Genomic DNA, 25,284 nt, shown 5'->3' on the forward strand with positions numbered 1-25,284 from the left:
AATCATGACCATAAAACGTTTGATTCTATGAAAATAAATATGTATTAAATATAGTATATCATATAATTAAATATTCAATTTCGTTTTTTCACAGTCTAAGTTCATTTAGTGAACGTCACACTGTATATAGACATTGTATTTAAAGTATTTGAAGTTTAAAGCAAAGTCATATTTTGTGGCTTCATTCTGTCATCGATGAGTAACTCAATAATGCTGTATTGGCTCATAAATAAAGATAAAGAAAACTTGGTTAACCATTAGATTAACATGACATGGAAATGGTCCTTTGTTTACAACTAAACTTGTTTTCAAACATTTAGCCCCAGGGGGCTTTTTTTTCCAATGGACCACAATAGAAACAAGCCCCTTGGGGAATTTTGTGCTATCCTTTAGTGTTCTTTTTTTTTAATTTAGTCTCAGTCTAAGTCCAGTTTCAATCATCCTTGTTAGTTTTTATCGTATTATTTAGTCAAGCTCATTCTGTTTTTATTTGGTTTAGTTTTAGTCGACTAAAAGTCAAGCATTTTAGTCTTTATCTCAGTCAACAAAAACCTTTTACATTTTAGTTTTACATTTGAATTTTTGTCTGTTAGTCTACTTTTATTCCATTAAACTTGACATTTTATCACACTGATCCCAGTACAGCCTAACACTAAACACAGAGTTGTTATAAAACCCATGTCCAGTTCAACCATAAGTAACCAGGTCTAAGAAAACCAGCCCAAAAGAAGTGACTATAAGCCCTTTAAGCCTATATACATTGGCTATTTGAAAAACGAGATCTGCTATTTTCAAAACACCCTGGCACAAAATATTTTCAGATGGGGGCCCGCAGACAAATGGATATTAATTTGGGGTCCCGGGTTCTCGACATGAAAATGTTTGAGAGACACTTTAAACAACATCAGCAAGCAAAAGCAACTACACTTTAGAAACAAGCCCCCAAAAAACACAACCACCAATATTTACAAGAGACTTCAAAGAAAAACAAGCCAATAGTTGCTTATAATAAGCAGACATGGCAATACTGACTGAACCTCACATGTCCGCTGCCTCTAGGTGTAAGCACACACATCAAGTTTCACAACAAGTTGCTACACGCTAGACTAAGTGGCTAATGTTACTACGTTAGTTAGTTAATGAGTTCGGTTTGGCTAGATTTATAGAAACGTTAAACAGCCGACATGCAACACACGATGACCATTGACCATTGATGTTTCACCTTATCTCTCTACACAATCCCTGGGCGACATGATTTCCATCAGCAGGTTCCCTGTTCTTTAGCCCAAGCATAGGCGGAGTTTGGGGCGGGGATAGGGGCACTGCCCCCCCCCCCCCTATTGGCCAAATCTGTAACTACACTAAGTCAAAAATATGTTTGATTAAAATATTTTGTGCATTGAAATTGTACTAAAATAAAATGATTGTAAGATATGCAATGAATACATTTTATTCTATTTGGTTTTGTAATCAATTTCATTTTTAGCAGGCACATAGTCATAGTGATACACATGCCGTGTTTAGAGCTAGCAATTAACATGAAGTGCAATTTGTGTGTGTGTGTGTGTGTGTGTGTGTGTGTGTGTGTGTGTGTGTGTGTGTGTGTGTGTGTGTGTGTGTGTGTGTGTGTGTGTGTGTGTGTGTGTGTGTGTGTGTGTGTGCGCGCGCGCGAATGCTTATATTAGGCTACTATGTTGTTTCACATTTGTGCCCCCCCCCCCCCGGCACAAATGTAAACTCCGCCTATGAGCCCAAGCCTTAATAAATTCCTTGCATAGCAGTAGCGTCCATGTTGTGGTTCCACAGATATAAAGCCCATAATGTTTTCCCATAGTGATTTCCAAAAAATGTATATTAATTATTTTCAGCCTGGAACCAAGCCATCCAGGCTCCTGGTGAATCATGACCATAACACTTAAAAAACATCAAATGTTATTCTATGTCAAAAAATATTTGAATATTTAATCATATTACCTACTATATTTAATAAATACCCTTTTTTTGTGGTCTTCAAATATGTTTTGACACAGAATCACACAGAAACAAATGAATGGGTTTTCTATCTGTGGAACCACAAAATGGCGGCCTCTTCTATGCTCTATATTACCACTCGTCGGACGTACGTTTGATAACGTCAACGAATGTTTTGTCATAAAGCTAAAATTTTCCCTTTTAATCTGTAATTACAGACTTGTTGACCTTCCCATCAATGAGACATGCTGTGAGATCCTGGTCTCAGCTCTCAGCTCTAATCCGTCCCTTCTGATAGAACTGGAAATAACTCACTGCAACCTGTCAGCATCTCTGGTGATGCAGCTTTGTGACGCAATGAAGAGTCCACACTGTAGACTGCAGATACTGAGGTCAGTTCCCCCCCCCCCCCCTAAATGTGTGTGTGTGTGTGTGTGTGTGTGTGTGTGTGTGTGTGTGTGTGTGTGTGTGTGTGTGTGTGTGTGTGTGTGTGTGTGTGTGTGTGTGTGTGTGTGTGTGTGTGGTCCAGCAGTGGGCTGGTTTAGAACATCCACATCCTCTGGGTTTGGTGTCCATGTTATGCACTGATCTGTTCATTAACATTTACACTTATCTATTGGCATGAATATTGTACCACAAACACCTTTCATATCTATTTAAGGGCACCACTGGTATTTTATTTCTAATTCTCAACATGTGAAAAGTGTAGACTGGCAGAATTATCAGTGGAATGGAAATGGGTGTGGCCGGGGGTTTGACTAGGAAGTCGGTTGCTCTGGCAACCAAAGTATTTTGTGCTCCATAAATGTATGTTTGCTATTATCCATATTAACCTATAAGTCCCCCCCACTCTCTCTCTCTCTCTCTCTCTCTCTCTCTCTCTCTCTCTCTCTCTCTCTCTCTCTCTCTCTCTCTCTCTGCATTGTGTGTGTGTGTGGACTGAGGTGAATGAGGCCTTTTGGATTTTCCACCTTTTCTTTTTCAACCTGTACTGTTTCTACACAACAAGGTAAGAGAAGAGTTAAGTTTAAAAGCTGGTGTCGGTGGGGATGGCGTCCCCGATGCAGAGGGAACGTCGTCCATCAGACATGAGGCGAGAATAGGCGCTGAACCCTGTTTAACGTTGAGGAAGAGTTGTTGGCTTTGGGTGAACAAGTGGGACATGAAAGTATCTCATGGCTCACACATGAATAAAGCTGTAGTTGTTTTTCTAAAGGAAGAGCATCTTGTCCATGCGCTAGTTGGAGCAGGTTTAATATTGGATGATAGCCTTGTTTGTTTTACTCCGTTGGCTGTGCGATCTACACAGGTTACCATGTCAGGAGTCCGTTACAAGTCCCTCCTTCATTCCAAATGAAGCACTGGAATGTGAATTGATGTGCTATAGAAACCTTGCTACAGGGTTCAGGCAGGTGTAGTTATAATATGCAAATATGTCTTCCCTGTGTATTTTTGGGTTCTTCCTGTAAACTGAAAGCTTTTGTGTCAAAAGGCCCAATCGAAATACACTGTTTTAACTACGTACTAAAAACATCCCCTCCCCTTATTATCATACAACAACAGCTGTGGGCGTGGCTAACTCAAACGCACATGTGTGACTGTGACGCCCCCTTCACACGCTGATCATGGGACGCCAGGTTGTTAGTGTGGTTGCCCTAACAGGGCAACCAGACTATAGTAATCTTCACACTTTATTAGTGTGGTTGCCCTAACAGGGCAACCAGACTATAGTTCTAGGGATACTTTATTCTTCTTTATAGATAAACTTTATTTTGCCGTGCTACTCCTCCCACAGTTTTTTTCCCCCAATTTTGTGCCATATGTCAAAATGGGAATCGTGCGCTTGTATTTTTCTAAGAGATTGGTTGCATAGTTTAATTGATATTGATTTATTAGTGCATTAAATTTCCCCATCCACTTTAATGAAAAAATGAAAAAACTCCCATTCAAGTATTTTTTTCTCGTAAGGGTTAGAGTTACAAGACTTTGAGGGAAGGTTCATAATTTAGTGCGAAATTATTTAAAAAATAATTACACCAATCAGCCTCATGGTGGCGCTATAACAGCCCACTTTACGTTTTGGCCTATAACTCTTGAACCGTTGGTCGTAAAATAAAAATATTAGATTCCTTGGGTCATGACGCAACTCCCCATATAGGCCACGCTCATTTGCGTCAGGATAGATTTTCCGCCATTTTGAATTGTCTTCAAAACACACTTTTAGCTCCTCCTCCCACATATTTTGTCCAAATTTCACATAAATTGGTACGCATGATCTCTGGACCCATGCAATGATCATCTCCAAGTGGAATTTTGATAGTCCTTACCGTTTGTCCGTAAATGGCTTCCAAAGTTAGTGGGAGGGGCCCGTTTTTACCAAAAATGCCAGAAATCACGAACGAAACGTCCGGTCAATCCCAAATTTGAATCACATGTCAATGGTGGTTTACTCAATGAATCCCCAAAAGCATTTCCACTTTGACCTATAGGGGGCGCCACAAATGCTCAAAATGTAACCGTTTGATGCAAAAACCTTATGTTGGGGGGATCAATCCTCTCAAAATGAAACGCAAGTGATCTCAGGAGTTGCGTGACAATGTAATTGGCGCAGCCTCCGATGGTATTCCTCCCAGCGTATTCCTCGAGTCCCGACTGCAGCGGCCCGCGACTCGCGTCGGCGCAACCACACTCTGCAATTGCCCTGAATTGCGACACGTCTAGTTATTATTATTAGTGTGGTTGCCCGAATGGGCAACCAGACTATTGTTATAGATAAACTTTATTCTTTCTAGATAAACATTATTTCAAAGTGCTACTCCTCCCACAGTTTATTTTTCCCAATTTCGTGCCATATGTCAAAATGACCGGCTTCACCGGGAATCCTGTGCTTGTACTTTTGTAAGAGATTGCTTACATACTTTAATTGATATTGATGTATTAGTGCATTAAATATCACCATCCACTTTAATGGAAAAATGAAAAAACTCCCATTCAAGTATTTTTTTCTCAGAAACCGTAAGGGCTAGAGTTTCAAGACTTGGAGGGGTGGTTCATGATTTAGCCCAAAATTATTATAGAAATAATTAAACCAGCCCCCTTTACGTTTTGGCCTATAACTCTTGAACCGCCCATTTGCGTCAGGATAGATTTTCCGCCATTTTGAATTTTCTTCAAAACACACTTTTAGCTCCTCCTCCCACATATTTTCTCCAAATTTCACAAAAATCGGTACACATGATCTCTGGACCCATGCGATAACGAAACAGAATTTTGATAGTCCACACCGTTCGTCCGTAAATGGCTTCCAAAGTTAGAAAGAGGGGCCCGTTTTACAAAAAAGCCCACAAATCACGAACAAAACGTCCAGTCAATCCCAAATTTGAATCACATGTCAAGGGTTGTTTACTCAACAAATCCCCAAAAGCATTTCCACTTTGATCCATAGGGGGCGCCACAAATGCTCAAAATGTAACCTTTTGATGCAAAAACCATATGTTGATGTTTCTAGATAAACTATATTTCGGGCTGCTACTCCTCCCACAGTTTTTTTTTGCCCAATTTCGTGCCATATGTCAAAATGACCGGCTTCACCGGGAATCGTGCGCTTGTACTTTGCTAAGAGATTGGTTACATAGTTTAATTGATATTGATTTATTAGTGCATTAAATTTCCCCATCCACTTTAATGGGAAAATGCCCATTCAAGTATTTTTTTCTCAGAAACCGTAAGGGCTAGAGTTACAAGACTTGCAGGGGAGGTTCATGATTTAGTGCGAAATTATTAAACAAAATTATACACCAGTCGGCCTCATGGTGGCGCTATAACAGCTCCCTTCACGTTTTGGCCTATAACTCTTGAACCGTAGGTCGTAAAATCAAAATGTCTTTTTCCCTGGATTCCTTGGGTCACGACGCATCCCCATATAGGCCACGCCCATTTGCATCTGGATAGATTTTTTGATATTGATTTATTAGTGCAATAAATTTCCCCATCCACTTTAATGGGAAAATGAAAAACTCAAATTCAAGTATTTTTCTCTCAAAAAACGTAAAGGCTAGAGTTTAAAAACTTGGAGGGGGGGTTCATACTTTATTGCCAAATTATTAATAAAATAATTACACCAGTATATATATTTTCCGCCATTTTGAATTTTCTTCAAACACACTTTTAGCTCCTCGATCCTCCCACATATTTCGTCCAAATTTTACAAAATGGTCTCTGGGCCCATGCGATAAACTTATCCAAACGGCATTTTGATATTCATTACCGTTCGTCCGTAAATGGCTTCCAAAGTTAGTGGGAGGGGCCCGTTTTACCAAAAATGCCAGAAATCATGAACGAAACGTCCGGTCAATCCCAAATTTGAATCACATGTCAAGGATGGTTTACTCAACAAATCCCCAAAAGCATTTCCACTTTGATCCATAGGGGGCGCCACAAATGCTCAAAATGTAACCGTTTGATGCAAAAACCTTATGTTGGGGGGATCAATCCTCTCTAAATGCAATCTGGGAACCCAAAGCCAAATGAGAAGGAAAAACAGCGCCCTCTGCTGTTTGTACTATCTCACTTGGCTCTGGGACAATGACGACGTAGCACCCGTGCGCAAGGAAACCGGGGTTTTGGTCTGCCTTCAGCGCATCACTTCCGGTGGTGCGACTATGTTTTCATTCCCACTAACAATATTTCTACACGAAACACTAACACCACTTCTCCCAGAGAACATGGATCGTTTTGGTTATAAGCCCACTTGTTTCTATGATGAAAGAGTAAGTTAAAATGTGAATATCTTTCCGTGGTTTTGTCTGCTCCGCGGACGCTATTGTTAAATTAGTTTGGGTTTGTTTCGAGGGGGAAGGATCGACGGACACGTGAATCCCGCCCACTACATTTGATTGGGTAAAGCGCGGCCTGCTTCCTGATCTGAAGGCACGCCCACTTGTAGCCCAGTGCGTACACGTTATGACGAACCTTCACGACAGATTCCAACGCAGAGCAGAATCTGTTCTTGAGAGATTACTCTAAATGAAACGCAAGTGATCTCAGGAGTTACGTGACAATGTAATTGGTGCAGCCTCCGACGGTATTCCTCCCAGCGTATTCCTCGAGTCCCGGCGGCAGCGACCCGTGACTCGCGTCGGCGCAACCACACTCTGCAATTGCCCTGAATTGCGACGCGTCTAGTTTGTCTCTATATCTGTAAAATCAACTGCAACAGTCCTTTCATTGTTTACCAGTTGAAAAAGACATGTGACAAATGTCTGTTTTTTATTCATAACGACACCTTCAGCACATTACAAATGACTGTTTTCACCAACTTATTGGTGAAAGTATGGAACTTAAGATCCCTTCTTCTGAACATCGTATGAAAAATGTAAAGGCAGTCGCCGTAACCTACATAATGTAGTAAACAACCTATTAAACAGGGTTGTTTTTGTCAGCATTAACTCTTTGACTGAACTGTGTCTGAACTGTTCAGTCTGTGAGGAGGCGGGGTTTATGTTTCTGAACTGTTCAGTCTCTGAGGAGGCGGGGATTATGTTTCTGAACTGTTCAGTCTCTGAGGAGGTGGGGTTTGTGTTTCTGAACTGTTAAGTCTCTGAGGAGGCGGGCTTTGTGTTTCTGAACTGTTCAGTCTCTGAGGAGGCGGGCTTTATGTTTCTGAACTGTTCAGTCTCTGAGGAGGCGGGCTTTATGTTTCTGAACTGTTCAGTATCTGAGGAGGTGGGCTTTGTGTTTCTGAACTGTTCAGTCTGTGAGGAGGCGGGGTTTATGTTTCTGAACTGTTCAGTCTCTGAGGAGGTGGGCTTTGTGTTTCTGAACTGTTCAGTCTCTGAGGAGGCGGGCTTTATGTTTCTGAACTGTTCAGTCTCTGAGGAGGCGCGGTTTATGTTTCTGAACTGTTCAGTCTCTGAGGAGGCGGGCTTTATGTTTCTGAACTGTTCAGTCTCTGAGGAGGTGGGCTTTATGTTTCTGAACTGTTCAGTCTCTGAGGAGGCAGGCTTTATGTTTCTGAACTGTTCAGTCTGTGAGGAGGCGGGCTTTATGTTTCTGAACTGCCCATCACAAACACTTGAAGTGTCATTTAAATATGGGGTTCTTTTCCAGTTTCTTATCTATGAATTTTACATGACTCTAATAGGCCCTCTGATGTAGTTTTACGGATGTGGTTATAATATGCAAATATGTCTTATCTGTGTATTTTGGGGGTTCTTCCTGTAAGCTGAAAGCTTTTGTGTCAAAAGGCCCAATCGAAATACACTGTTTTAACTACGTACTAAAAACATCCCCTCCCCTTATTATCATACAACAACAGCTGTGGGCGTGGCTAACTCAAACGCACATGTGTGACTGACGCCCCTTTCACACGCTGATCATGGGACGCCAGGTTGTTTTTCTCTATATCTGTAAAATCAACTGTAACAGTCCTTTCATTGTTTACCAGTTGACAAAGACATGTGACAAATGTTATCCATAATGACACCTTCAGCACATTACAGAGACTGTTTTCACCAACTTATTGGTGAAAGTATAGAACTTAAAGGAGAGATCCGGACATTTTAAGTGTTATCTTTGATGTGTCGCTAATCACTCACCATCATTGAAATGGACGTTGACTTATTCCAGAGAGTCCCGTCTCCTTCAGTCTGTCGACCCCCTCCGTTGGCATAATGGGAGCCCGTGTAAGAGTGAAATTCGTCTATTATAACCGATGCAAAGTTAGTATTTTCTCTACTACTGCTCATTGTGGAGTCTCATGATACTCAAACATGCACTTCAAGTCCCCGACGAGCTAACGCTAATGCAGAACTAGCTAACGCTGGTTGCTTGTTTCTCTCCCTGGCAACACCGAGTTGCCAGGTTCTGGGAGAGAAACAAGCAACCAGCGTTCTGCATTAGCTCTAATTTCACTCTTACACAGGCTCCCATTATGCCAACGGAGGGGGTCGACAGACTGCAGGAGACGGGACTCTCTGGAATAAGTCAACGTCCATTTCAATGATGGTGAGTGATTAGCGACACATCAAAGATAACACTTAAAATGTCCGGATGTCTCCTTTAAGATCCCTTCTTCTGAACATCGTATGAAAAATGTAAAGGCAGTAGCGGTAACCTACATAATGTAGTAAACAACCTATTAAACCGGGTTGTCAGCATGCACTGAATTAACATGGAGACAGCTCCTTATTGTGAGCGCGGCTCCATGTTAAAAACCCATGTGTGTTACAGACTAAGAGCGTCTCTGCATGTTAAATTAAACTGGCATAAAACCCTGGTTCAAAACGTTGTTTCAATACATCCATAGCGACACGTCAACTCAGTCGCCCGTCACCACCGCGGAACGACGTGGCCGACCGCATGGCATCGACCCAAACAGACATTTTTATTCCTACTAGTGTGGATGATGTCTTGCATATTATCGATCTAAGATTAACACCAGAAATGCCCCCCCCCACCCCCCCAACTGTTTACTGTACATATATTTTTATTGCTATACGATGTCTTGCATATTATTGGATAGTATTGTATGTCTTTAAATGTCTCGATTAATTGAATACACAGGACCACAATGGAAACAAGCTCTTAGGGCTTTTTGTGTTATCCTTTTAGCACCATTTGTATCGGTCCAGAAGGCTTGTGCGTTTCTGAACTAAATTAATTATAGGATATACTGTATGCACTTCCACCATCGACAGCTATAGATAGAAAACAGATTAAACAATTCACTCACATTAAAATAAAATAGAAATAATAATAATAAGGCTAAGATTGTTTAGCCAATCTTTTTTTTCTTGTCTGACCTGTTCGCTCATCACTGGGTTGAACTCAGCATGCATACGTTCATTCCCATTATTTGGTTGTCATGTACAGATGTGCCATTCCAACTCTTCACGCTCTCCTGATCTTTTCTTAAAGGTTTTCTGAAAACACAGGTTTTCCCCAGGTTTTTTTCACTGATTAGCCTCGCTAATTCTACTGTACTGAAAAGTGTCACCCCTCGACACTTCCAGCAGAGGTGCTCATGTTCAGAGTATGGGTGAATACTTATGTTAAAGGGATATTTCACTTTCAAAAAAACTTTTGGTCATTTTATCGTCTACTCAGGCCTTTGTGAGCCCCCCAGACAGTTTTTAAGTCGCTTGATTCAGTATTTAGATACACCACCACCACCACAAGGTCTGCCCCCCCCACCACCACAAGGTCTGACCCCCCCCCACCACCACAAGGTCTGACCCCCCCCCCACCACCACAAGGTCTGAACCCCCCCCACCACCACAAGGTCTGACCCCCCCCCACCACCACAAGGTCTGACCCCCCCCCCACCACCACAAGGTCTGACCCCCCCCCCACCACCACAAGGTCTGAACCCCCCCCACCACCACAAGGTCTGACCCCCCCCCCCACTACCACAAGGTCTGACCCCCCCCACCACCACAAGGTCTGACCCCCCCGCCACCACCACAAGGTCTGCCCCCCCCCCACCACCACAAGGTCTGACCCCCCCACCACCACAAGGTCTGACCCCCCCCCCCACCACCACAAGGTCTGACCCCCCCCCCCACCACCACAAGGTCTGACCCCCCCCCCCACCACCACAAGGTCTGACCCCCCCCACCACCACAAGGTCTGCCCCCCCCCCCACCACCCACAAGGTCTGACCCCCCCCCACCACCACAAGGTCTGACCCCCCCCCCCACCACCACAAGGTCTGCCCCCCCCCCCCACCACCCACAAGGTCTGACCCCCCCCCACCACCACAAGGTCTGAACCCCCCCCACCACCACAAGGTCTGACCCCCCCCCACCAACACAAGGTCTGACCCCCCCACCACCCCAACACAAGGTCTGCCCCCCCCCACCACCCCAACACAAGGTCTGACCCCCCCCACCACCCCAACACAAGGTCCGACCCCCCCACCACCCCAACACAAGGTCTGACCCCCCCACCACCCCAACACAAGGTCTGACCCCCCCCCCCACCACCCCAACACAAGGTCCGACCCCCCCACCACCCCAACACAAGGTCCGACTCCCCCCCACCACCCCAACACAAGGTCTGACCCCCCCACCACCCCAACACAAGGTCCGACCCCCCCACCACCCCAACACAAGGTCCGACTCCCCCCCACCACCCCAACACAAGGTCTGACCCCCCCCCCACCGCCCCAACACAAGGTCCGACCCCCCCACCACCCCAACACAAGGTCCGACCCCCCCACCACCCCAACACAAGGTCTGACCCCCCGCCACCACCCCAACACAAGGTCTGACCCCCCCCACCACCCCAACACAAGGTCTGACCCCCCCCACCCCCCACCACCCCAACACAAGGCCAGATTAGATTAGATTCTTGGCCAGCCGGACCATTTGCTACATGTCACTTCCCTATACTCTCTCTAATAATAATAATAATAATAATACATTTTATTTGTAACACACTTTATATTTGAAACAAATCTCAAAGTGCTACAGGTTAAAAAAGAAAGAAAGAAGAAACAATAATAATAAAACAGTGAAATGAATAAACTTCAAATCAAAGTCAATAAAACACAGTAGAAGTTTAAAAAGATAAAACAACTACATCTTTATCTAGGCAAATGCCTTGTTAAAAAGAAAGGTTTTTAGGCCCCTTTAAAAATGTCAATGGACTGTGGTGCTCTCAGATGGTCCGGGAGGGCATTCCACAGTCGAGGAGCAGCTGAGCAGAAGGCCCGATCCCCCATGGTGCGGAGATTCGTTGTGCAGGGCTCGAGTGCGTGTGCAGGGCTCGAGTGCGTTTGAATTTCTAGAGCAGAGTGAGCGGGTGGAGTTCTGGGGTTTGAGGAGTTCCTTTAGATAGGAGGGGGCGTTGCTGTAGATGCACTGATGGGTGAGGAGGGAGAACTTGTACTCAATCCTAACGGAGATGGGAAGCCAGTGTAGTGAATGGAGGATGGGTGTGATGTGTTCGTATATCCGCACTCTCATCAGGATCCTAGCAGCACTGTTCTGGATGTACTGGAGCTTCTGGATGCTCTTGCTAGGGACTAGGGATCCCGATGAGAAGTGCGTTGCAGTAGTCAAGCCTTGAGGAGACAAAGGCTTGAACTAGTTTTTCGGCATCTGGCAGGGTGAGTGTGGGGCGGAGCCTGGCTATATTTCTGAGGTGGAAAAATTAGGTTTTGCAGAGGTGTTTGATATGGGAATCGAAAGTCAGTTGGGGGTCCATTTTAACACAGAGGTTGGTGACTACGGGTGAGAGGGAGAGGATCTGGCCGGAGAAAGTGATGCTAGTTATTCGGACTTGGTCTTGACTTGGACTCGCTTTGTGTGGACTCGACTACAACCCTACTCTGTCCTCTACCCTGAGCCATCCCACCCTAGCATAATGAGCAAGTGCTAGGTGAGTTCTGGGTGTAAGGCCTTCTGCAGTTTTGTTTTTAATGCCTTTGAGGTACTAAAGTACCACAAGGTGCATATATAGTCAAAATGAATGGATATGTGCTCCTGCTAGTGTCCTCACTGTGTTCCTACTGACCACTGAGGAGATCCTGAATAGAAAACGTGTTCTTTGGTTGACTTTTCTGATTACTTTTATTGCCATGTTTTCACTTGAGACGTTGCCCTCTTACACAACCCAGGTAGGAAATGTCATCTTTTCTTGTGATGACATTGTCGCCTTCTTTGACTGTGAAGTCTTTGGCCTTGTAGAGGTATATTCTGGACCCAAAAGAATGGATTCAGTTTTGCCAAGGTGTAATCATATTTTGTTATCAGTGAGCCAGGTGCGGTGCATATTCTACCGAGTTCAGCGCTAAGGGCCTCCTCAACCTGTAATCTGGAAATTCGAATACACTCAAACCCCACAAGACGAAGCTCCGCACCATGGGGGACCGGGCCTTCTGCTCAGCTGCTCCTCGGCTGTGGAATGCCCTGCCTGACCATATGAGAGCACCACAGTCCGTTGATGCTTTTAAAAGGGGACTATAAACTTTCTTTTTAACATTTGCCTAGATGGACTTACTGATGCCTTGTGTGTTTTTAAACTTGACATTTTTCTTAGTCTCCAGTCATTCAGGCATGTCACTTTGGCCTTTTTGGGGTTGGGAATTTTGAATCCTGCAGGGACCGCAGCCTGGGAGAGGGAGAGGTTGAAGATGTCAGCAAAAACTCCCGCCAGCTGGTCTGCACATGCTTTTAGGACCTGGCCTGGAATCCCATCAGGTCACACTGCTTTCTGGATTTTGATACGTTTGAAGGCTGTGCGCATGTCGTCCTCCGAGATGGTTAAAGGGCTGGTCTCCTCTGCTGGTGTTGCCGCTGGCTGGTTGATGTCGCTGATGGCACCGCTGGGCTGCCGCGGGTAGAACTGGTCTCGAACCGGCCGTAGTAGATGTTCAGTTTGTTGGGGAGGGAGGCAGGCGGGTTCACTTCATTTCTGTTTTTTGCTTTGCTGTCCATCAAGGTGTGTACCGCCTGTGTGTACCGCCCCTGATGTTGAATTGGTCTTCCATCTTTGCAGTGAAGGCCTTCTTTGCCTTCATGATGACAATGTTTAGGGCCGCGCTCATGTACCCCACATTGCCAGATCTGAAACCAGTTCATGTATTTTTACACATACCTTACTGTTTACACCCCCCCCCCACACACACACACACACACACACACACACACACACACACACACACACACACACACACACACTGCTTAACGCTCGGACCATTATGGTCTTTTCTGTAGGCAGTGAAACCAAGGGGACTGATGAAGGCATCAGATGCTAACTCTGTTAGCTAATGTCCATACGTTCCTGTCTGTCATAACCCATTATACCCCCGACGGTGTAGATAAAAAAGAAGGCAAAAAAAAAGAAGGAAATAACGCGACAATGTTACGGAGCTCGCACGGAAGCAGCCTTCTCCCACCATTGCGCTCCCACCTTCATCATCACCATCACTTCCATTCACTGTGTTTTTTACATGGGTGACTGTGCGTGTAAGCGTGTGTTCGTGTGTGCATGTATGTGTCCACTACATAGAGCCACGCTGCTCACAAATAAACTTATTCACATACTAGAAGTTGATTAGATGCGATGTCACACTCTCTCACTGTTTCTCGCTCGCTCTCTGCATGCATTCCATTCATTCTTGGCATTCACTTTCACACGTCTTCTCTTCTTCAGAGCTGCTTACTCCCGCCCATTTTACCCTCATTTATGTCAATAGCCCCACCACAGACAGGACAGGAGGCATGAAGTACTGCACTCTGTGGCAACGGGGGAATCCATAGAGCACATGCACATTTTGATAAAATATTTATATTTGCCGGTAATGTATCGATTATTTATCACAAACGGGAGCACAACGATATATTGCTATATTGATTTTTTTTTGTCCCACGCCTACCAGACAACAGGTGAAACAATCCTTTTCAACACAGGTGTAAACACTAACATTAGTATTAGAGACTAACATATCTAACAGGATCTTTTATCCATTGTCCAGTGAGTCAGAGCTGGTGACATTATGTATTGAGAATGTGCTTTATTTATTCATCAGAGCAGACAACAAAGACACTTAAAGAAGACATGTTTATATGTTTTTATTTCCATTCAGGTTGAGTTACTGTGGCCTCTCAGAGAGCTGCTGTGAACATCTGGCCTCAGTTCTCTGTTCCAAGTCATCTAGTCTTCGAGAACTTGACCTGAGTTACAACGACTTGCACGATTCAGGCGTGAAAATACTCTTTCCTGGACTGGACAGTACACAATGTAGATTGGAGATTCTCAGGTTAGATTACAAATCAATTTGAGTACTGACATTTATTTGAATGAAACACATGTATTTAAGGATTCAGATATGTGATTAAGTCAGTTTTCTGTCTGAATTAACGGTTTACTATTTATTTATTTATTATTCAGGTTGAGACAAACCAGCATCACAGACAAATGCTGCAAGGAATTATCATCACTTCTCAGTTCCAACTCATCTAGTGTGAGAGAGTTGGATCTCAGTTTCAATGAGCTGCAGAATGAAGGAGTAATTCATCTCTCTGCTGGACTGAAGAGTCCACACTGCACACTGGAGATTCTGAGGTGAATAATGTGTTTTCTGTGTGGATCTCTACTTGATTGTCAGCAGGAGATTATTAAATTGTTTCTTCTCTCGCTCTCGCTCTCGCTCTCGCTCTCTCTCTCTCTCTCTCTCTCTCTCTCTCTCTCTCGCTTTCTCTCTCTCTGCAGGCTGACACACTGTCTGGTCTCAGAGGAAGGCTTTTCCTGTCTGGCCTCAGCTCTGAGATGCAAACTCTCCCATCTGAAAGAGCTCGACCTAGGCTTCAACCAACCTGGACACTCAAAAGAGACGCTGCTCTCTGTTGGACTGAATTCTCTCAAGTGAGTAGAGGTGTGAAGTCAGTCCATGCTGAAATGGTCAAATGGTTGGTGAGAGATATTTTGCAAGACACAGCTAAATCCATTTCACACAAAATGTGATCCACACAATGCATTTCTTCTTCTTTTTCTTTGTTCTACTATTTTTTTTATTTATCTTACAACACCCGGTATTGCTTGTTTAGATTGACAAAACTGTTTTGAACTACACCTTATAGAATTATGTTAATTTGAGCTTGTGAAAAGAGAAAGTCTTGAATGGTAATTGCAAATGGTCCTGGATTATTTTTAACACAGCAGATAAAGATAATGGGACCATTTGTTTCAAAACTAGGTCATTTTAACTTGATTTTGTGGTTAGTAATCTAAGGCTAACCACTGTGCTGCCAACTCTTCAGAAACATTCGGAATGAGATTTGGTGGCGTGTGCTGCAATTTTTTTATAGACCCATTTGGGGTCACCAAATACACCAAATACTGTATTGTATGTTAAATGTATTTGTATTCATTAATGTACTTGAAGTAAAGATGTTATAATAGAAAATATTAATATCCAGTCAGAGTGAAGTGTTAACCATTTATTAGGAAGATTCAGCAGAGCAACAGCATTACAGATCGTAAGGAGCAGGCCTCCAGGCCTGTTTCGGCATAAACTTCCCTCCGCCCCAATCCCAGACAGTTCTTATAGTCCACTCTAACAGAGATGCTATTATAAATGGTCATATAAAGTGTGTACTAAAGGCCGACACACAAATAGTTACACAAATACAGATTTGCTGACAGAGGGTAGGAGTAATCATTCTTCAGCTGTTAAGATTGCAGCAAAAATAACATTTTATAATGTTATAAACTTGTCAGGAAATTCCAGAGGACTAGGGTTCTTCAACACTTTTGGAAGTGTAGAAGAACATAGAAGGTTAATTGATATTAAGATCTATGTTGATCCTGTTGGCGATGTCAACAGGATATAAATGGTTTCATGTTGGGATACCAATTTTATCCAATCAGGAGAGAGAACTCACACAGGATATAGGATAAACAAGGGGATTTGGAAGTGATGACACAAAAAAATAAGCAATAAGCAAATTGGATCCGGAACACTATAAAAATTGAAGCTGATAAATGGGTACTCTCTCCTGATTGGCTGAAATTGGTAACTCACCTGAACTCACAAATCTTGAAAGGATAACCTTTAACTAATAGTCCACTTGCCAGAATGTGAACCCGGAAATGTTGAGTACACCAAGGTTTTATGTTAGCAATGTTGAGTATGGGTCCCCAGCATGTGGAAACTGCCGGATGCTAACTTGCATAGGTTGAGCAATTTTCAGAATTAGCATAATTAGCTTTTATTAGCATAATCACCTATATGGCCAATATTTCAGCAATTGTCCCGGGTCTTAGGGATATTTTCGCGCTAATCAGTCTTAAATGCACCAAATTTGGCCCAGATGTAGCCCAGGGCATGCTCTAATGATTTAGCTAGGGCGCCCGAGTGGGCGACCTTTGGGGTCGCCATAGCGGCCAAATCCAAAATGGCCGCCATGTAAAACGGTTTTGGCTGTAACTTTTGAACCAGATGAGCTACAAATACAAACTTGGTGTCTATTTCATGTTTTCTGACCATTGCAAACACATTGGAATGCTTATCATTACGATTGGGTGTGTCTGAAACCCTAATATGCATATTTCCAAGATGGTGGCTATGTGAAAACGAGTTATAACTTAACCTTTGACACTTTTGGCAAACTTGGTGTCTGTTTTATGTTTTTTTTAAGCATTAGAAACACATTGAAATGCTCCAATTAATGATTAAATCTATCTAGAACACTCTAATTAGCTTATTACTAATATGACCACTATCAACAACCTAAAAAAAGCAACCTATGTATGTTACACATACAATTTTATTGAAACAATAGAAAAATGGAGTGGAGCACATCCCTATTGATACAGATAATAAGCCAGTAGGCTAGAGTATATTAAACAATACAAATAAAAATGGAAATGCGGTGCGTGGAGGGGGGGGGCACCACACAACAAGGTTTGTTGTGTAGAACCTCAATGTTCCTCACAACCACATGATGAGGTGTAACAAACTCCGGCTTTTCCTCTCTTCCATGCGCTAGCAGGATGTGATACTACATCAGCCTTCCTTGGCCATGGGAAAATAGTGCATGGGCAGCTTGGGAGGCAACACTGGATCTCACAGTAGCACCTGATTATGTGGATGTGAGGATACATCACCAACAATGAGGGGTCCAGATGACAACATATAAGCACAATGGATAGATAGATACCTTTATTGATCGCACAGGGGAATTTCAGTCACCCAGAGGCAGCACAGCAGTCAGAGTTACAAAGTTACAGATACAGAGTAAGGAATGTATACAGCAATACCAAGCTAAGACATAACAATAAGATGCACCATCTCTAAAGAACAAAAGTATACACCTGTACAAACTATCCTGCACTATGCAGAAAAAAAACAATAACACCAGGTTACAGTGTCCTGTCAAACCGTGCAACCAGTACAATCACTGCAATGCAAAGAAAAGTGACAAAGTGTCCACAGTGCAATCAGTACAATAACTATCTAAGTGTAATTAGAGGTCAGAGTCCTTGGTATATCTTTTATTCCAAGTTATATGACCGGGAGCAGTATGGGTTAGCGCCCCCAGCCTGTGTCTTCCTTGAGGAAGAAGCCCAACAAACCCACGGTGAGGCCTTTAGGAGGGCCATTCAAGCAAACCGGCCCAAGGAACCATCACGCCAGAAGGAAATGTTTGGATCGGGGTGTTGCAGCGGATCTGGTGCAGCGGATCTGGTACAGTGCTCAGGTCCTGGACCTGGTGAGACGAAGGAGGAGCCCGGCCAGGAGGCCACCCACAGAGCTTAGTCCCTCCACGTGCCAGAGCCTCCTCGAGTTCCGGCAGAGTAGTTCCGGAGAAGCGGACTGAGTGGCCCTCTCTTTCCCTATAGGACTGACCGTGGGTCCTGGGACGTAAGTTGGGGCTTGATCAACCCCGGCTGGGTCACCTGGGCGAGGGTGTATGTTGCGAGACCCGAAACACCGTATGACCCCAGGCTACAACACTGATGATACGTCCCAGGTGCATCCATGTGATGTATTCTTTATAGACAGTTGACCTGGCAGAGCGACCAACGTGTGTCTCGTTGTAAATCCTCATAGCTACCTGCACAAAAGACATGCCAAGTCTCAAACAGTTCCACCCGGGGTAGGTGAATCTACCCCGGGATGCCCCACTATATCCTTGTGAAGGGAGAGGGACGTGTTTGCCATGATGGCGTCCAGCCTCCTCACTGTACGCACCTTAGCCACCCCCTCCAGTGAGGTCCCCACGACGGAGCCCACCTTCCTCACCAGCCATTTACAGCATCCTGTTGCACACGCCAAAACATCGGAGTCTTCTCAGGAAGAACAGCCTGCTCCTACATTAGAGTATGTTAGACCAGTCCAACAACCTGTTCAGGTGCACTCCTAGAAACTTGTAGTTGGCTAAAATCTCCACCACCTCAGCATTTATGGTGCTGGGGACCGGAGGTACCCTCTTGGTCGTGCCATAGTCCACCACCATCATCCTTGGTCTTGCTAGCATTGGGCCGGAGGCGGCTTGCCTCGCTCCAGTCCACAAAGTCCTTCGCCATGCTATCGTGCTCAACAGTGTTGTCACCTGAGATGCAGCTGACCACTGCAGTGTCATCTGAGAACTTCTGTAGGGGCCATGTCTTGGAGTTGATCGGAAGTCAGATGTGTGTAGGGTGAACAGGAAAGGTGACAGCACTGTGCCCTGGGGACAGCCGTGTTGTTCACCAGCACCTCCGACTGACAACCCTGCAGTCTCACATACTGCGGTCTGCCCGAGAGGTAGTCTTTGATCCATGCCACCAAGCCGTGATCACATCATCAACGCAAGCTTCTCAGCAAGCAGTTGTGGCTGGATAGTGTTGAAGTAAAAACACATGATTCTGACTGTGTTGCCCAGGGTGTCAATGTGTGTGAATGCCCTGTTTAGCATGTAGATGATGGCATCATCAAATGTCCGCCTGGTATGCAAACTGAAGGGGGTTGAGGTATTCACTCACCATCAGTCTCAGTTGATTCAGTACCAGACGCTCAAAGGTCTTCATGCTCTTTGATGTCAGAGCCACTGGCCTGTAGTCACAAGGTGCGACTTTTCTTAGGCACCGGGACGATGCAGGAAGATTGCCACAGTTGCGGCACCCCCCCCCCCCCGTCTTCAGGGAGAGGCATATCGTTTGGATCAGCGGTTCTGGACAACCGGATCTCCATATATGCCTATACTATACTGATACGCCCAGCCCACGTATGCAGTATGCACATACCGAGTTTTTGTGCATTAATTGTAAGATTGTTTCAAATACTCCTATCTATATCAATAGGAATGTGCTGCACTCCATTGTTCTATCTTTCAAATACATTATATGTGTAACATACAAAGGTTGCTTATTAAGGTTGTTCCTAAAAGTGTTCTGCGTGAAAATGTTGAATACCTTTTTGGGGATAGTGTTGATATTGTTAATAAGTAAATTAGAGTGCTCTAGATGGATGCAATCAGAAAATCGGAGCATTTCTAATGCTTAAAAAACATAAAATAGACACTAAGTTTGCCAAAACTGTCAAAAGTTCACGTTTTCACATAGCCGCCATATTGGAAATATGCAAATTAGGGTTCCAGACACACCCAATCATAATGATAAGCATTCCAATGTGTTTGCAATGGTCAAAAAACATGAAATAGACACCAAGTTTGTATTTGTAGCTCACCTGGTTCAAAAGTTACAGCCAAAACCGTTTTACATGGCGGCCATTTTGGATTTGGCCGCTATGGCGACCCCAAAGGTCGCCCGCTCGGGCGCCCTAGCTAAATCATTAGAGCATGCCCTAGGCTACATCTGGGCCAAATTTGGTGCATTTAAGACTGATTAGCGCGAAAATATCCCTAAGGCCCGGGACTATTTCGGAAATATTGTCCATAAAGGTGATTATGCTAATAAAAGCTAATTACGCTCATTCTGAAAATTGCTCAACATATCCAAGTTAGCATCAGGCAGTTTCTACATGCTGGGGACCCATACTCAACATTTCTAACATAAAACCTTGGTGTACTCAACATTTCCGGGTTCACAATGGGGCTCTATGGGCTGGCAAGTAGACTATAAAAGGAAAAACAACGGGACAGGCAGGTGTTTAACTGAATTACTTTATATAGAAGCCACACAATTAATAATTGACAAAGCAAATGGTAAATAATAATACTCTTCTGGATATTAAATACTGTCCCTGTCTCTTTCCCTAACAAACAAAATAAATAAACAAACACATCAACAATCAATATTATATTCACACACCCCTCCCCACCCAAACAAGTCCCAATGTCCTTTGTTCACAATTTCAAACGTAAACCATAAAGGAACAAATGTCACAACATAAGATAGAACGCTACCGCGGACAGTCGCTTACTCGCTTTGTTTACATAATAAACAGTCCCACTTTACGGTCCGAACGGCTTCTTCTTACCACCGTCCCGAGAGTGTCTATTAGTTCCTTAGATCCAAACGGAATGTAAACGGTCTCCCGCACTAACCATCCAAAAGTAACCTAAAGTTCGGGGTACCCCTTAAAGGTTCTATGACATTCATTTTTACTTTTTTTATTTTTTATTTTTTTGGGTGGGTTTTATGACCTCAATTACACCCAAAAAACCTGAACTTTGAACATTCAGTAGATTTTCTGTGGTCTGGGGTTTTCTGAATAATTAGGCTGAAAAGTAATCTGAGATTGGCCCTTGGCTAGTGAAGTCACAGGCCATTAATCCCGCCCACTCCCCTCCTCACCCCTCCCCTATCCTTTCCTTTGGGGGGGGGGGCGGGCGGAGCAGGGTTGATGATTGACAGGCAAAATCCCTCAACAGCGACACCCGCAAAGATTTCTTTTTTCATTGCAGTTGAAAAGGCTTTAAAAATGTGAGAGAAAAACACCTGCAATGGCTCACTAGAGTGGAATTTTCAGTTTAAACTTTTTATACACGTTTGAAGGACCATGACAAAGACTTTTAATGTGTTGTAAAACTGAATGTCATGAAACCTTTAAGTTTGTAATCCATAAGAACAGTAGACATGGGTTTATCTCACCGGCTGCGGCTCCGTCAGATTCCACACACAGACTGGCGTCTCATTCATAAATCCAGCGCTCGTAATCCCACGGCAGCGACGACACGTTCCTTTTCCGCTGGGCTCGATATTTATTGCTTCTTGGCTGCAGCTTACTTTTAGTTAAATCTATAACTTAACATTGTAACACTGGCGCCTAGGAGATCTCATCTCTCTTCACCTGTTCACACTAGAACACATGTTTGTTTGTTCTCAAAAAAATATCACTTACCCTACCTTTAACTCTTTAACTGCCAGAGTTTTTCAGAAAAATGTCAAGCCACTGCCAGCGAATCCGAGCGATTTTACTAACCTTTGAAAAATCATGGAATATTTTCGGCGATCATCTCATTACATGCTCAGGGGTCTTGTAGAATCGGAGGAGGGGTGGGGGGTCGCGGTACACCGATCCATAGTTATGGCCAGTTAAATGTGGCTTGTTTTCGCCAAAAAGCAACATAAACGTAGAAAAGGCTTTTTTTCCACAACAAATAAAAAGGAAGTGAACGAGTTGTTTATTTGTTTAAATGACGTCATTTCCGGGTCTATCCCAAGGAAGCTTTTGAAAGGAAAGGACATAAATTCCGTCCGTTCTCTAGATATCTCCAGGGTGGAAAAACTCTCACCGGAAGTTTCATGAAACACATTGATGTGGATGGGAGCCCACTGGACAACTTGTGAACAAACATTATTTCTGAACGATTGCGACATTTGTCATATAATCCAGGAATATAAAAGAAGACATATCACAGGTTGTTTTCCGAGTGGTTGTTTTTCAACTTGCGAAGTATTTAATTTTATTGAGGTATCTAAAGAGCACAGATAGTAAGTTTCTGCCTGGGCTGCATAGGCTGTCATCGCGAGACTTGTCAACGAGTGACATTCCACATGATATAATATATTATATTATATGAAACAATATAATATATTAGATACTACTATTCTCATTGTGCACGACAGATCCCTGCTAATGAGCAATAGGTGTGGAAAGCCCATCTCGGTTTTAATTCATGTTAATTATAAACTAAGCATAACGTCTTAAAAATGTTGATAGTAAATTATTTTGCAAAATTAAAAGTCAGTGGTGTTGGATGAAGTACTCCGATTTTGTTTTACTCAAGTAAAAGTTGCATTGCAGTATCACAATGTAATATGCTCGTACAAGTTAAGGCCTTTATTCAGAATTTTACACAAATATTGCCATCAAAATATACTTACAGTACCAAAGTAAAAGTATTCACATTTTTCAAAAAAAATTACTGTAGGCCTTACGTGGTTATTGCTCAAGTTCTAGAATAATACGCAAATTAACTGTAGCCTATAGGCTATAAGCTGTTAATGTAATTGTAGTAACAATGAATACAGTAGGTTTAAGTAGTAGCCTAATAATAGTTGCCAAGTAATAATAAGTAATAATTATAATGAAAGTACAATATTTGCATCTTAAATGTAGTGGTAATATAAAACGATGTAAGTGTCATGTCCAAAAGAGAATGGATAATGGTCCTGGGATTCATGAATTCAATTACAGAGGTGAGTAACTAAGTACTCACTTAAGTAAAATGTTTTGGCATTTGTACTTTACTCGAGTGTTTCCAATTTCCAATACTTTTACTTCTACTCCACTACATCTCAGAGGCAAATATTGTACTTTTACTCCACTATAATTATTTGAAAACTTTAGTTACTAGTTACTTTGTAGATTTTGATTATTATTACAAAACATACAGTAACCACTTCAGCCCTATATCGGCAATCACGATTTCACGCATTGTGAGCTTGTAGATCAGCTATTTTCAAAAGATTTGTATACATTTGAAAACTTGAAATGGGACATTTTGTATAAGGAGTACTTTTACTTTTGGTACTTTAAGTACATTTTGATGCAAATACTTTTATACTTTTACTCAAGTACATTTTGAATTCCAGACTTAATGTAACAGAGTATTCTACAATTGAGTACTTTTTCCACCACTGAAGGAGAGTGTGTTGTTAATGTTGTTTTATGGTCGTTTAATTAATTAATTAATTAAAAACATTCGCCCTCAATTCGGCCCACAACACGGGGGGGGGGGGGGGGTTGAATGATTGATTGGCAGACAGCTGTCAATCATTCAGTGACTGTCAATCAGTCTATCAACACCTGCGAGTGTATGGCTGCCCAGTGAGAAACTTACTCTCTCTGCTCTTTGGATACCTAAATAAATGTATATGGAGTGTACATGGAAAAACAAGACAGCAAAAAAAATGTGTGATAGGTTTTCTTTTATTTTCCAGAAGCGATTATTTTACAATGGTCTCAATCATTCAGAAATAATGTTTGTTTATGAGCTGCTCCAGCCGGCTCCATCCACTGCAACATATTTCATCAAACTTCCAGTGCTAGTTTTGCCACCCTGGAGATATCTAGAGAACGGACGGAATTTATGTCCTTTCCTTTCAAAAGCTTCCTTGGTCTATCCTTCTCTGGCAGTGAAGGCATCATTCATAGGTTAGCGAACAGCGCCATCTATTGGAAAATCACTAATAAACACAAAGTGGTTAAAGTATTCCAAACCCACCACAAAAAAAGGAAAAAATAAATCAAATACAACAGGGGGAGGGGTGGTGCAACCCAGCGGGTAATCTCTCAAGAACAGATTCAGAGCTACGCTACTGAATCTGTGGAGAGCCCTGTTCAGAACGTGTGCGCGTTAGCTTACAAGTGGCCGTGCCTTCAGATCAGGAAGCAGGCCGCGCTTTACCCAATCAAATGTAGTGGGCGGGATTTACTGTCTGTGCGCTCCCTTCCCACTGAAAACAAACCCGAAACTCATTTAACAATAGCGTCCTTGGAGCAGACAAAACCACGGAAAGATATTCACATTTTAACTTGCTCTTTCATCATAGAAACAAGTGGGCTTATAACCAAAACCATCCATGTTCTCTGGGAGAAGTGGTGTTAGTGTTCTGTGTAGAAATATTGTTAGTGGGAATGAACACATAAGCGCACCACCGGAAGTAGAGCGCTGATGGCAGACCAAAACCTTTCTTGGCAATTTCCTATGCCTAGAAACACGTGTCATATAAAACATGTCTATGTGACTGTGTACATGTGACATATAAAACATGTCTATGTGACTGTGTACATGTGACATATAAAACATGTTTATGTGACTGTGTACATGTGACATATAAAACATGTCTATGTGACTGTGTACATGTGACATATAAAACATGTCTATGTGACTGTGTACATGTGACATATAAAACATGTCTATGTGACTGTGTACATGTGTCATATAAAACATGTCTATATGACTGTGTACATGTGACATATAAAACATGTTTATGTGACTGTGTACATGTGACATAAAACATGTCTATGTGACTGTGTACATGTGACATATAAAACATGTCTATGTGACTGTGTACATGTGACATATAAAACATGTCTATATGACTGTGTACATGTGACATATAAAACATGTTTATGTGACTGTGTACATGTGTCATATAAAACATGTCTATGTGACTGTGTACATGTGACATATAAAACATGTCTATGTGACTGTGTACATGTGACATATAAAACATGTCTATGTGACTGTGTACATGTGACATATAAAACATGTCTATGTGACTGTGTACATGTGACATATAAAACATGTCTATGTGACTGTGTACATGTGACATATAAAACATGTCTATGTAACTGTGTACATGTGACATATAAAACATGTCTATGTGACTGTGTACATGTGACATATA

The 25,284-nt window shown here is 42.9% G+C and overlaps 1 protein-coding gene across 1 annotated transcript in view; it reads left to right on the plus strand.

The window, feature by feature from the left end:
* Positions 1-25,284, plus strand: part of LOC308103085 (NACHT, LRR and PYD domains-containing protein 3-like) — a gene marked incomplete at both ends in the record, with an annotated part of 51,525 nt that overhangs the window by 11,236 nt on the left and 15,005 nt on the right. The window contains 4 exons of the mRNA XM_080452934.1: positions 2,190-2,363; positions 14,564-14,737; positions 14,869-15,042; positions 15,190-15,342. Of these exons, the coding sequence (XP_080309060.1) occupies positions 2,190-2,363; positions 14,564-14,737; positions 14,869-15,042; positions 15,190-15,342 (675 nt within the window). The remainder of the gene's footprint in view (positions 1-2,189; positions 2,364-14,563; positions 14,738-14,868; positions 15,043-15,189; positions 15,343-25,284) is intronic.

Source organism: Gymnoscopelus braueri (assembly GCF_963280865.1).
Source record: "Gymnoscopelus braueri genome assembly, chromosome: 16".
Lineage (NCBI taxonomy): Eukaryota > Metazoa > Chordata > Actinopteri > Myctophiformes > Myctophidae > Gymnoscopelus > Gymnoscopelus braueri.